We start from the raw sequence: 13,800 nt of genomic DNA, 5'->3' as shown, positions 1-13,800 counted from the left end.
GCTCATTCTCCTGTGTGCCCTGGGTTAAATTAGGATGGGTTCTATGTTTTCTCATAGACAATGAAACACCGCCTGCCCCCAGCCATTTCAAGTCACACAAGTCTCATTTCAGTAATTAAAATACCCAGTCCTGTGTAGTGGAGCATGCTTGATGTTAATTCTAGTTAAGGGTCTGGGACAGCTCAGGCCTCTCTCGGCAGGAGCCTGGAGGGGGCGGGGGGTAGGGAGGAATCTGCATCTCACTGCCCTCTGCCAGTTTCCACACACACACACACACACACACACACACACACACACACACGCCTGCGCATTCACACACACACACACACACACACACCGCACACCACACACACACACACACACCCTGCGCATTGCCTGTGGCTTCTGACCCTCTCCGGATGTCCTGGCAAGGAGAAGAGGAAAGTTGGCAGGCAAGTCTTCTTTGATGAACCTGTCATTCATCGGACTGGTCAGGTGTTTTCAGCTTTCTCTCTGGGTAGTTGGGAGGTGACTGGTGGAGATTCCGTCACTGGAAACCTCTGAGCTGGGGTTCTCTTGCTGAATCCACATGCCCCATCCTCTAGCTGATCAGTGGTGATTACTTCCTCATCCCTGGTCTCTTGGTGGCATTGGAGACAGTCCCAGGCTGGCTCCATCTAGTGTGGCCCCCATTTGCTCTTGGCAGTGTGGTCACTTCCCAGTTGTAACGTTACTCTGCTGGGACACAGGTATCCCTGAAGCCACCCTCTCTAGGCTTGAGCTGAGGGCAAGCTCTGGGGAAACAGAACTCCAAGCCAACCAACACCTCTCTCTAAGAAACCACCTCTTTGCTCTCCAACCTCTCCTGATAGACTGGAGCTGGGGGCCAGCTTAGGGCAGCAGTTGGATTTTCAGCCACCTGCTTTGGTGTCCCTGTCTGGGTGGTATCACAGTGTGGTTTGGAATATGAGAGTATTTGCCATTACCTTGTTCTGAAACAGGTGTCCTATTTCAACACCCCGTTATATTTGCTTGTCTACAAAACACAGGTGACAACCCCAGATTGAGACTTTTAGAAGCCTTATAAAACTTAAATATATTGAAAATTAGATTTGCTTCTTTATAAATTTTCTCATAGCATCATTCTGGAAACTTCATCACACGTCAGTCAATCTCTCTCTCTCTCCCCCCCTCCTCCTCCCTTCCTTCCACTCTCTAGCTGTTTTCCAGTGTCTCTTTGAGCACCTTTGGGCATTTGTGTTTAATCAAGAGCTCACCGAGTAATCAAATGCTGCTCTTCGTACTTCAAGAGAGAATAACATTTGTGAGTTCTGGATTAAAACGTGATGAATTGTTATTTCCATCTACTCCACCCTCAGCCCTTTAGCCCCCTAACCTCTAGCATTGGTTTCTAACACGGAGGCCTGGGATTGCAGTCATGGATGGAGCTGGGGACAATAAAGGGATGGAAAACATTGTCATATTGTTGTATATGAAGCATTGTCTGTAGACCAAATGATGTCTCATACATATTAAAACATATGTTGATGCTGTTGGAATTATTAAAATACAAAATCCTTTCAAATGTTTCTAACTGAGAGTAGTTTTAATAATGCATTTTTTCGTGCAGCTACTATGATGTGAGGGTCTATGAAGTGCTCTCATGTTATCAAGATTCAATCATGTTTGAAATGGTTTTGAAAAAAATATACAGAATCTTCTATATCCTGATAAAGACAATTTTTTCTAGGTAGGTGGTGCTCTGAGTATAGGGCAGGCTTTATAGGTCCTCAGGTCATTATGATCCACATACTCTCCGTCGAGATCAATTTGTTGGTTTTTGATTGAGAGACAGGTGGGAAAGGAAGAAAGCCCTCAGTAGCTTTTCTACTTCATGTTTTAGGCATTCATGCAGCTCAGTGATTTATAAATGTGTCACAGAGATAAAAGATGAGGATTTATAGTAGCTTATCAGAATTGTTTATTTTCCTTTACCCTTCTAAAGAAGAACTGGATAATTATATATACATGTATATGTCAGACCCTTACACATGAGAGAAAAGACAGTCCATTTAGACACTATCTGTACAGAGTTGTTGATAGGTTGAAAAAGACAACAGTTGCTCCCAATCTGCCCCCAAATTATACTGAATTCTTAAAAAAAAAAAATACCAGCATGCACATATAACTAGCTGCCAGTGATGGTCATTAATATGAGTAATGCAAGAGCATTGCCATGGGCTGTATTATTATATGTATAATTACTTTTTCATTGGCTAAAGGCGGAACCCTCTTTTAGATGCTTTCTGGGCCCACCATCAACATGTCTGTCAATCAGTGCAGTCTTGAGTATTTTCAGTGGGGAAGTCCTAGAAAGTTAAGCATTTACATAGGATATCTTCATCATAAGAGAAATTGTTGAGGTTTTTCACAAAGATATACCCACATATGCTATTAGATAGTGTATATTGATATATGTTTGGAACTTGGAATTGTTAATCTTAAATTTCTTTTGCCCTCTAAAATTCTGGGGTAGCATGGTTAATTTTAAAAAAGCCACCAACAAACCCAAGTCTTTAGTGGTGAAATATTTTTTCCTTTTCTCAACATAATGAAATTTACCACACGTATCCTCACTCACAAAGGAGAGAAGACCAGCTGGAGGATTATGGAGAATCCTAGCATCTTGATACAAGGAGAAAAAAGATGACAAAAGAGGCTTAAATCTCATGGATATTTGGTGTGCAGAGTAGGACATTTCACTGCCTCAGTGGAAACTTCATGTTAGGACTCCAGAGGCAAAATTTTGCCCTAGTCTGTCAGATTGTTCTATTTGATAAGTCTTTTTTAGTAGCCCCAAAATGTTTATTTTGTTGTTTTGTTACTATTTCCTTATCTATATAATTTTTAAGAAGACATTTCAGCAAAGGTTCTTTTAAAACTTCTTAGAAAGGTCCATTTATAGAGGAATTAATTTTTGTAATCAGTTGTCATTTCACAAACCTGAAATAACAGTGGAAAAAAATCCAAGTTTGAACTGAAAGGCAAAATAATGGTAGAGGAAGTTTGTACATCACCTCAATTTCTGTTTCTTTCTTTGTACCAGTAACAGATGGAATATAATTATATAGTCTCTTGATATCTGATGTTTGATTACAATTTTCAGACTAAAGTATTGCTATTTGATTTGTTTTTCTACTCATAATTATTTGCATATGCTAAGAAAATCCCTTAGGGCTTTCAGATCTACTAGATCAAGTGACATATGCTTATAAACCAAAGAATTCTACTTCTTTTTACCATCCATTAGATTCCCAGGGCCATCTTTGTTTGAGTTAGAACATAAGGATTGCTGTTTCTCTTCCTGGTTTTCATGTTAGTCTAGCATAATGGGGGGGGGTGGTGCTTACGTCCCCAGCTCTTGCTCACATTTGAAGCTTCGTCTGAGTTGTCCATTCTGAAGTACTTAAACTAAACCTGGGACACTGAATTACTGCCACTTGCAGTTTTGCCCTAAAGAACTAACATTTCCCACTTTTGTGTTTCTGTGTCAATTGATTATCATGCCCAAATTTCTTCTAAGACAGAAAGCACCATGCCTGGACTCTGTCTTTATAATTATCCATCTCTCTATCTTGTCTAATGAAATTTTAGCTCTTAAATAATTGATTTCCTTTATTAAACTTATTGTAAGCATAAAAATGATCATGCTTTACACCTAAATTGAGGCTGTTTCAATATTTATCTTCATGCATGAGTTTCTTTTCTCTTCCTATCACATCACCAACTTGTAAAGGATTTTAATTTTCGTTCTCTTTCTGTTGCTCTTTATCATACTTAAGCAGTGTTTATGTTGAGATTAAAATAATATATTTTTCCTTTATATATTAATGTATTTTGACTTCGTCTTTGCCCTTGAATGATCCCTTTTCAGTATCTTCTAATGTAATAAGCCAAATAGATGGACCAATAGATGATTTGTACAAAAAGTTAATGTCAGTAATGCCACAAATAATCTTTCATGTTCCTGATTGTCTTTTGAAAATAATGTGTGTCTGTTACATCTGCTCTTCTTTTTCATTCTATAGATGGCCATCTTAGTTTTTGCTAATTTACAGTATTCATTTTATTTTATCCTGTATACAGAGTACTCTTCTCTGTGACTTGCTCATCCTGTATTCACACACAACTAAAAATTATGAAGAGCAGACCTCAGTAACTAGATGACTTTTTTTTTTCTGTTTTCTACAATTCTAAAGTAGTTCAACCTAGGTAACTGACAAAATCAGGCTGAAGACATTTCTGAAAGAAAAATCTCTAAAACCTAAATCAGTTAAAAACCCAAAAATCTCATGAAGAAAGTGTCTATTATAAACCATTTTCTGTAGCAAAATTTTGGATTTTTGTTTTTCTTTGAATTAAGGCTGAAATGATTTTCCCTAATTCCTCAGTGATATCTGCTTCACTAGTGATCACAGGTAGGCAGGCGTGTGATGGGTCAGTATCAACATGGAGTAAATTTCCTTGATATCACTTACCACGGATATTAGCTACAAAAATGTAACTACACAGCCTGTATTTTCTAAGCTGAGGATGAAACGGTTCTTTACAGTTTTTCCTTAACATTATAATATTGAAAATGAAAAAAATCAATCATAATAGAATTGCCAGTTAGTAATAGACACATATTACTATGTATGTATGTTTCAGGGACACAAGTGTGGTATTTAACATCTATGTTAGAAAACTTTCCCTTGCTGTTTTCTTTCAAACTAATGTGGATGTGTGTATTTTTTCTTCTGTAGGACTTTACATGTACCTGACAACTAAATTTAGCCCTAAGTTTGGAAACATAATATCATTTTTCCTTCTTTGCTCTTTTTCATCTGTTTACCTCTCCCAGGAGTAAGAAGTCAAAGAAACTGTATGGGTCTAAAGAAAAAGGAAGGAATATATCGATATGTACATATTATGTTAGATATGTGCATATTATGTTTTGTAGGAGAAAAAAAGCTGTTATAATGTAAATCATGAGAAGTGGCTGAGTCAAGAGAAAAAGAGAAAAGTTTTGTGGTTTTTCTTTGAAATTCACATATCACAATATGTAGTATCTAAGGAATTGCTTTTGTCATTTTTGCATGAAATATGGGCAGCTCATCACAGCATATTAATGGATGGTCTACCGTACCTGTTTCTAATCCACTATTTTTACTTAAGTTAGTTGGGTTGCTGTTTATATTACTGCATTTTTATGCAACAGATGAGATGAAAAAATTTTTAAAGCATTGTCAGAGTATAATTTTAAGATTATACCTGTTTTTGGGTGCTTAAATATGCTGTAAATTGAATCACGCATTAAAGTCAAGTAGCATGTTTTCACAGAAAAGAAAGAACTAATGTAAAAGCATTCTAAAAAAGAGTTTTGCTTGCTACACCTTTTCTCTAGCATGTAGTTGATATTAAGTTTTGTTATGACAACACAGTGAATGTTTTTTTGTTTATTGTTCATGTAACTCCATTTAGAACGGTGGAGTCTAAAAATAAGATCTTTTAAAATGTCTTTGAAATAATGTATATTTAATATTTTCTCTCTTTTCCTTATGCCCCTACAGAAATTCATGATGAAGGTAAGGCATTGGATCATCTGCTGTATATGTAATACTTTGTATGTTTTTTGTTTGGTTACTCATGTTTAATTTTTGAATTCATGGCACTTTTCTTCACATTTTAAAGTTTTTAAAAATTAAATCAAAACTTTTAAATTTCAGTAAATGCATCCCATGTTTACATTTATTGACATTTGACATCTTTGGATCCTATTGTGACATACTAAGTCTTACTTAGCCAACATTAGGAATTTCTCCCATTGAAACAGATTTTTTTCTGTCGTTCTCCATCTAGAGTTTTCACTGTGGGGATTATATTGGCTGTTTTGTGTTTATGCACTGTTGCACGAATACAATAGGAAATTCATACACTGGAAAATTAGAAGAGGCACCAAGAAGCTCCTAGTGAACTACTTACTCCAGGAGATGTGAAAATAATTCGACTTCTTTTTATTCCTCAATCAAATTAGAAAAACAAAAAGGTTTTAAGAGAGACAAACTAAAAGAGAAGAGTAAAATCCATCTTCATGTCATTGAAGGACACATGTAGGGAAAGGAGAGGAACAGCAGAATGTCATTATTTGAGACAAAAAGTAGAAATGTTTTGTTTCATTTTTATATACCTGCTACATTTCTCATGTAACATTCATGAAATTTAATTTTTATCCTAATAACTGAGGAAAATTGTGTAGAGAAATTGTGTTCAGGTAATGAAGGCTTAATATATTTAAAAATTTCAAAAGAATATCATTTCAAAAGATATAAACTCTGAAAAGTGTGAAATCAAAATTCTGGATATAGATTTAAAAGGTTGCTTAGAAGAAAAGGAAGCAAAGGATTCATTTTCTGTGGAGTTACATTCATATTTGACAAAACTCTGAACCAGGAGCGTTGCACCGACACATGGACCTATTCGTTAACATTGAGAATTTGACAGTTTGGATAGGGTGACAGAGCAGAACACTTATTTGAAGTCCCTATCAACAAGGACCCAAAACATTTTCCAAAATTTCAAATGATTCCAGCCATTATTTTTCAGTGGAAACTATTGTTATTACCTTGGGAAGCGAGGACACGAACTGCTCAATGAGGCAGATCACGAAACAAGGGATTTGGTTGGGGAAATGTTATCAACCGCAGAAAACACGAGTATGTTCTCTCTTTGCAAATATTAATAAATAATGAAGGGGACTTCCCTGGCGGTCCAGTGGTTAAGACTCTGCAGGGGGGCACAGGGGGCACAGGTTCGATCCCTGGTAGGGGAACTAAGATACTACATGCTGCGCGGCGAGGCTAAATAAATAAATAATGAAATTGGGTTTGATTTTTTAAAAATTAGCAGTTTTGCTTGCTAAATCTGCATTTACTGTACTCATTTTATCATCTCACTTCTATTCAAATCCTTTGTCTATGCCATTTCTATGGTTCCTTGGAGAACGGTAAATGGCTTAGTTCCTGAAGCATGTACCTCAAGCTCTTTCATGAGAGCAGATTTATATAAAAATTAATGCAAATAGAAAAATGATGTCCATTTGGTTTAAACCAGGTGGTGTACCTGAAGTAATTTAATTAAGCTCTGACTTCTTTTAACCGCAAGGCCAGAAACCCAATGACTTATTTTCATACCTGCATTGGATCATCTGGAAAGGTTAGAATTTGACTAAGCGAGGGCCTATGCATTAAACTATAGTAATTTAAACCAATTACAAGGAAAAGGATGCTACATTTTCTTCAGCTTTTTCACTTTTCAATCGTGACTTGCTTTGGCTTTCAGACCTGGACACACATCGTTAGAACCTCCTAGAACCAGCCAGATGCTTCCTTGTCGCAGGTGGTCATTTCTGCTGGTGGCACTGAGCAGTGATCAGTTAGTCCTGTCCTAGGCCTGGTCTGTTCCCTCTGGAGACCTTTGGTTAAAGACACCCTCACAAGTTAGCCATCTAATGCCAAGTGGCTGTCTTCGACAGTGGTCAGCTGGATTTGTCAAATGTATTTATTTTGCGCTGAAGCCAGATTTCTCATTAATTATTATACTCATCCTTTGAACCTGTTATATGATTCACTGTTGAAGATGGCAGGGCTGTTTGCATGGCTCCTGCTGCCGGGGACCTCAGGTGGGCCAGATGCCAGGCCCAGCAATTCTGTGCTCCTCCTCCGTCTTGTGCTGTTCACATTTGCGTTGGAAAGTCACTTTCAGATGATGTGGAGGCTTACGCGTAGAGATTTGTTTTGTTGTTTTTCCCCCTGAAACAACTCATTACCCAAGTATCACTATATGTATTTGAAGGTAAACTTAAAAGCTTCTCTGCTTAAATATCTGAGCACTATGAAAGAAGGTCTCTAAGGCAAATTCCTTTTTGTTGTTGTCTATCATTTTAAATTTTGGTTGTGTAGCTTAGTATTACCTAAGCAGTAAACTCTTTTTAAGATTTCATTGTTTTTCTTCTGAAATGGTGTGTTATAATGATCAAGGGATATAGAGAAGTTCTCCTGTAGAGTCTGATTTATTTTTTAAAAAAAAACCTCCTGAATAATAAGGGCCTGGAATTATGAGAAATGTCCTATGTTGATTAGCATAGCACTTTTGTACAGAAAAAATTGATTAGTAAAACAAAACCTTATAATATTTAGATGTTATACGGTTAGTAAATTAAATGGTTTTAAATAGCAATGACAGTAAAGATGCATTAATAAGCAAATATGTGGTACAAACATATTTCATTAAACACAGAGGAGGAAAAAAACCCCAAACAACAGAAACACATAGCCAGTAACATTTATGCATGTTTAAATCTCTTGAGTTGATCTTAGTCATTACTATTCTGGTTTTATGTACTACACTTTTCTGCTGTTGTATTTTAAGCTTGTAACAGTGATATCTCAAAGGTAGCTACAATGGTCCAATTTTCCCCTCCCCACAGAGAAGGATAACAGATTAATAAATGATACCTTATGACTGCATATTATTCTAAGTAAATGTAAATGTAGAAGTATTTCCACCAGAGCTTCTGCTTACGATATGGGTACCCTGACTGCACATTTTGGGCCAAGATCCTGGAAAGCTCAAGGCATAGGAATACCTAATAATACCAAATTGGTATTAAAATAATCTGTGGAAAAATTGAACTGTGGTTTGTTTAGAATACATACAGCTTTGTTGCTTAGATTTTGTCTGAACGTACTCTGAACTTTTTTTATCCACTTACAGTTCACCAGTTCAACTTTTTTACACTGTCGTTTAATATTAGCCCTGTCAGTCATCTCAGGGGTCGTGGGACCACACCTACGCACAGAACTGAAAGAACTTTTTTAACTGATATTTTCAGAAAGTCCAATTTTACCTTTTATTAAATTATTCTTGGCTCTCTGACACCAGAATATTTAGAGGGAGGAGTTTGGAAATGGTAGTTGTTACTTTGGGTTGGTGTTGTTTTTCCCTGAAAGAACAATAGCCCCTTAGTGTAAACCCCCTTCACCTATGGGAGACTACGGTAGTCTTGCAGAAGCCAACTTCAGGATCTGCACAGGGGCCATAGAGGGCTGTTGACAGCTCACCAACCATACCACAGGCTCAGGCAATCACAGCAGAGAGCTGGGGTGTGATGGACAGACCGTTGCATTTTCAGAAACAGGTAGGGCCCAAGTCACACTCGGAAATGTATGTCAAGGACACGTAAGTTGCAGGTAATACTTTTACTAAAAAGACCTGATAATCTGACATGTAGTTGGAGGTGGTAAGAAATGCAGAGAGAATTAGTTCTTAAACTTCTGTTTTCTTTGCTGTTAGTGTGCAAGTCTTTGGAAGGGAAACGCATGGGATTCAGTTTATAATTGTTGAGTGAATGAATAATTAGAGAAAACTCTCATTTTGAAGGCAGAGGAAAACAAGCTGTGAGCTTATTATGCATAATACCCTTGACATCAGATAGTGTACCTCTCAGATACAGTATTTGAAGATACCCGATAAATATCTTTTGAATGAATAGAAAAAAGTGTTTCTTTTGTGTAATGTTTACTGGAGAATCAGTAGGACTAAAGTATAGATGACATGAATGTGAACACAAGGTTTATTTGTTACATAAAATTTAACTTTCTACTTTTTCTCTTAACTGGTGCAATGGAAAGCACTGCTTACTTTGCCTGTGTTTTAGAGTCCAAGGAACAATGAACATGTTAACTTCAGAAAACACCAAGGTATTTTTCCAAACTGCGATCTTGAGGGGTGGGCTAGCCTTGAGCTTGTTGGTCCATTAGCTTGATTGGTTCTATCTAGTTGGTCCTGACTGGATTCCCAAAGGTTATGATGGCTATAGCACTGTGAGCTTGTAAGGTTCTGGTTTGGGTGGCCGGAGGAGAAATGGACCCCTTGTTCCAGAGTACTGAATTACTACTGCTTGTGATGTTATTACCCAGCAGTGATGAACTTTTTCTCATTGAAATTGCCCTGGGGGATTACTCAGTCCACCTTAAGGCAGCGTGCTGTAGAGTCTTGAAGGAGTAACCCTGGAAGTGGCTAAGCCAGTGTTTGGTGTAACCATTCTCTTAAAGTACCGGTAGTTCCCTACATCAGAGGAAGTCCATAAATATTTGTTCACTTAAATTAAAGCAAGGACCAGGCCAAATTTAACAAGAAAATTGATATGATTGATTGACCAAATCAGAAAGCACAAATAAAGAGCCAAGGTACGTCTTTGGATGCATCCCACAAACACAATTCTTTTGATAAATGTTTGTTGAATAAGTTATCCAACCTGCCCAAGAGTGGAAATTATACATTTTATTTGTCCTGAATCAGAGCCAATCACAATAGTATTATTTAAAATGACAAGTTAGAGGAAAAGGACTGCAGACCATGTGACAGAAATATTCACTTGTGTTAACAGTGCTCTCTTAAGTAACAAAGTTAATTTAGTGTGGATTATTTGCATACTTTTACAGGAATTGTATTAAAACTAAATTCGTGACACAAATTAGCATTTGAGTAGTGAGGAAATCTGTAGTGTTAAATCCATAATAGACAACTGTGTAAAATCTCTCTATATAAAATCTTTGAAAGAAAATTCAGATACTAAAATATCTCCTCTTAACCAATTTCAACATTTATGTATATATGTGCATATGAACACATGAAATGCACAGGCAAAGCTTTACAGAAAAAACAGCACTCTGGTTAAATCTAAAGCTTGTTCTTCATTTAAAAACATCTTGTTTTGGTTGGTATGACTGTCTAGTGTCATTAAAGTTCAGCTGGATCTTGTAGCTTTGGAACTTATATCTGATAGGGAAAGGTAAGCTCCTACCAAACCTGTACAAATCAGACAAGGTAAATAAATTGTTCTTGGTCACAATAAATCAAATATATTATAGAAAATAAAAGTACTCTCTAAACAGGGCCTCATTCTTAGGAGGAATATAATTTTGCAGAGTAGATTTTTCCCTTTTTCACTCTGGAGATGAAAAAGTAACTTTCCTTTTTTGTAAGGTAGTTTTTTCTCATAATTTTAGTACCTTTTAATACCTATTTTTAAATGATTTGGAAGTCTTTTAAGCATAACATGTAAATAAAGTTATTTTAAGAAATTGGAACAATTGGAAGGGGATATATTTTTAGTAAAAAAGGCATAATAATAATGAATATTAAAGTATTTCTCCTGTACTTCTTAGAGTATGTATAAGTCAATAACATCACAGTCATCCTTAAAGACCTCTTTTTCCTACAGAAAAAAGGGCAGCCTCCTTGGCATAATGTTCTGTACCTCCCATGATGTTACCCTGATCTAATTTTATGGCTCCTGTTTAGTTTCTCTGCGACCCAGCAGTGCAATCCCGTGGTCCCTTCCTCTTTCTTAATACCCTGGAGTTGTTTCCTATGACACCTTTACTCACCTGGATCGGGGAACCCATCTGGCTTCTCAATTTAGCTCAGGTTGTAGCTTCATAGAAGAGGGAGCCCTTAACCTGAGTTTAAAACAGTCGAGGAGGCAGAAAAGACTACAGAGGGAAGGAGTATCGTGTTCTAAGACAGAGCAGTAAGAAAGCTCAGGGCAGGGAAAGTGTGTCTGTTTGGAGCACAAGGGATTTGGGGGCGAGGCTAGAAAGGGCTGAGACTAAAGTCCTCTATGTGTGTACTAAAGTCCTCTATGTGTCCCCGAAACAACAGCACCTGTGTCATCTGGAAAATTTTTGAAATGAAACATCTCTGTATTTACCCCAGACCTACTGGATCAGAATCTTGGGGGTAGGCCCAGGGTTCTGTGTTTTAACAAGCTCTCCAGGTGATTTGTAAGCATGCTAGAATTTGAGAAGCATTCCTCTATCTCATATAAAGGAATTTGGACTCTTTTTCTATAAACAATTGGAAGATAAGAAAGGTTTTTAAGCCTGAAGATGATTTGATGAATTTTGTGTTTTAAGAATACTCATTCACTGAAGAAGTATTTATTTAGTCCTTACTATGTGCCGGGCATTTTGCAAGGAATCTGGTATACCACGGTGCCCAAAGTACCGTAGCCTCTGCTCGACGCAGACCACAGTGTAATGGGAAATACAGACAACAAATAACTGGGAATCAAAAATTACAAATTATGGTATTTACTGAACTCGAGTTCATTCTTTAAGAACTAGATCAACTGCTAGCCCCCCACACACAGGGGAAGGTTTTCTTGGTAGCTTTGTCCCAATTTAAGCATTCTTTCCACAGCACTTTGCTTATCTGCAATAGCTCTTATTTTTTCCCATTAAACTTTTCCATGAGAACAAGAGAGCATTTTATGGACTTAGTTAAATTTACTCTTTTTTCTTTTTTTCCTTGTCGACCCTTTCTCTGCTCTATGCAGACCGCTCAAGGGGGTGGCCACCGAACGCTCCTCTACGGACATGCCATATTGCTGCGCCATTCCTACAGCGGCATGGTGAGTACACGTGTAGACTGCAGCTCCCCTGTGGTCATGCTGATCCGTTTGTGCATATGTGGTCAGGAAATATTTGGTAATCCCATTTCACTGATGGCTTTAACAAGCTTGGTTGTATGTATTTTTTAATATCTTTATATCCTGCTTAGTTTTCTCACTTATAAGATGACAGTTAGCTTAGAGGACCTTTAAGGTCCTTCAGTTCTATCATTATGTAACTTCTATTTTTCGTATCTTACTTTTGAAAGACTAGGTTTAGGAGGAGAGAGATGTTAAGAGTCAAGTAAGAAATAGTTCTCATTTCTGATTTTATTTCAAACAGTTTATTTGTTAGAGAATTAAAGCATCCTTACTGAAAAATAGTATAAAAAACTGCCTGCGAGTCCCACCTTCAACTCTCCACTAACTTCTTTTCCTTCTTAACTAGCTGTTCTCTTTGTTTTTCCGTATCAGCTCCTCTTACACCCAGTTATCCACTTACCCACTGGGTTCCTCTCAGGCACAATTTACTCATTCTCATTTATGTATATGTGTGTGTGTGTGTGTGTGTATGTATATATAAAATATGTATAAAATAAAATATGTAAGTATTCCATTCTTTTAAAAGCTTTATTAAGTTATAAAAACACTACATATTCATTCTGTAACATTTGGAAATTACAGAAGAAAAAAATCTTCATGATCACACCAATGAGAGAAAACTGTTGGGGACTTTTTAAAAATTTTCAATCTTTGCTATTGTTAAAATTTTTTTAATATAATTGAGATCTTGTTATATAACCAAATTTATATCCAGATTTTTTTTTACATATTATCACAGTATAAGTATTACCCATGTTATTTAAATTTTTCATCAAGTTTATTTTAGTGACTCCATGATAGTCCAATACCTGGAAGTATAAAATAATCATTTCTTTTAAGAAGGAGATAATTCCCAAAATGTGTAAACTGTTCCTGAGCAAAAACTTAAGTATAGCCTCAATATCATCATGAATATTGATGTGAAAAATCTGGTTAATGGAATTGAAAATTATAGGAAGAGAAGTAGAGGAAAAGTATAGATGTGATTTTCATTATGACTTAATATCATTTATGTTAATGTGCTACATCACATTAGTAGGTCAAATGAGAAAAACTGTGATCATCTTAACAGGTGCTGAAACAGGTTTTTAATAAAAATACCAATTCCTCATAAAAACTTAGCATTGATGATTATTTTCTCAATGATAAAGAAAATATTTATGTCAAATCAGTGACCTCATACTTAATTGTCAAACACTGAATCCATTCTTGACAAAACTAAA

General features: G+C 36.5%; 1 protein-coding gene across 6 annotated transcripts in view; it reads left to right on the top strand.

Annotated features, from left to right (window-relative positions):
• The window catches only part of RYR2 (ryanodine receptor 2), a 777,004-nt gene that overhangs the window by 337,427 nt on the left and 425,777 nt on the right, over positions 1–13,800 (top strand). For 5 of the 6 annotated variants that reach the window (XM_082407541.1, XM_082407542.1, XM_082407543.1 and 2 more), the window contains exon 1: positions 2,882–12,496. In XM_082407541.1, coding sequence (XP_082263667.1) covers positions 12,335–12,496 — 162 coding nt within the window. In that variant the 5' untranslated portion in view covers positions 2,882–12,334. Of the gene's footprint in view, positions 1–2,881; positions 12,497–13,800 lie in introns of those variants that run through there. The other variant, XM_082407544.1, reaches the window with a different exon arrangement.

This window comes from Balaenoptera borealis (genome assembly GCF_965194805.1).
Source record: "Balaenoptera borealis genome assembly, chromosome: 10".
Taxonomy (NCBI): Eukaryota; Metazoa; Chordata; class Mammalia; order Artiodactyla; family Balaenopteridae; genus Balaenoptera; species Balaenoptera borealis.
This window is presented reverse-complemented; position numbering and strand designations above follow the sequence as displayed.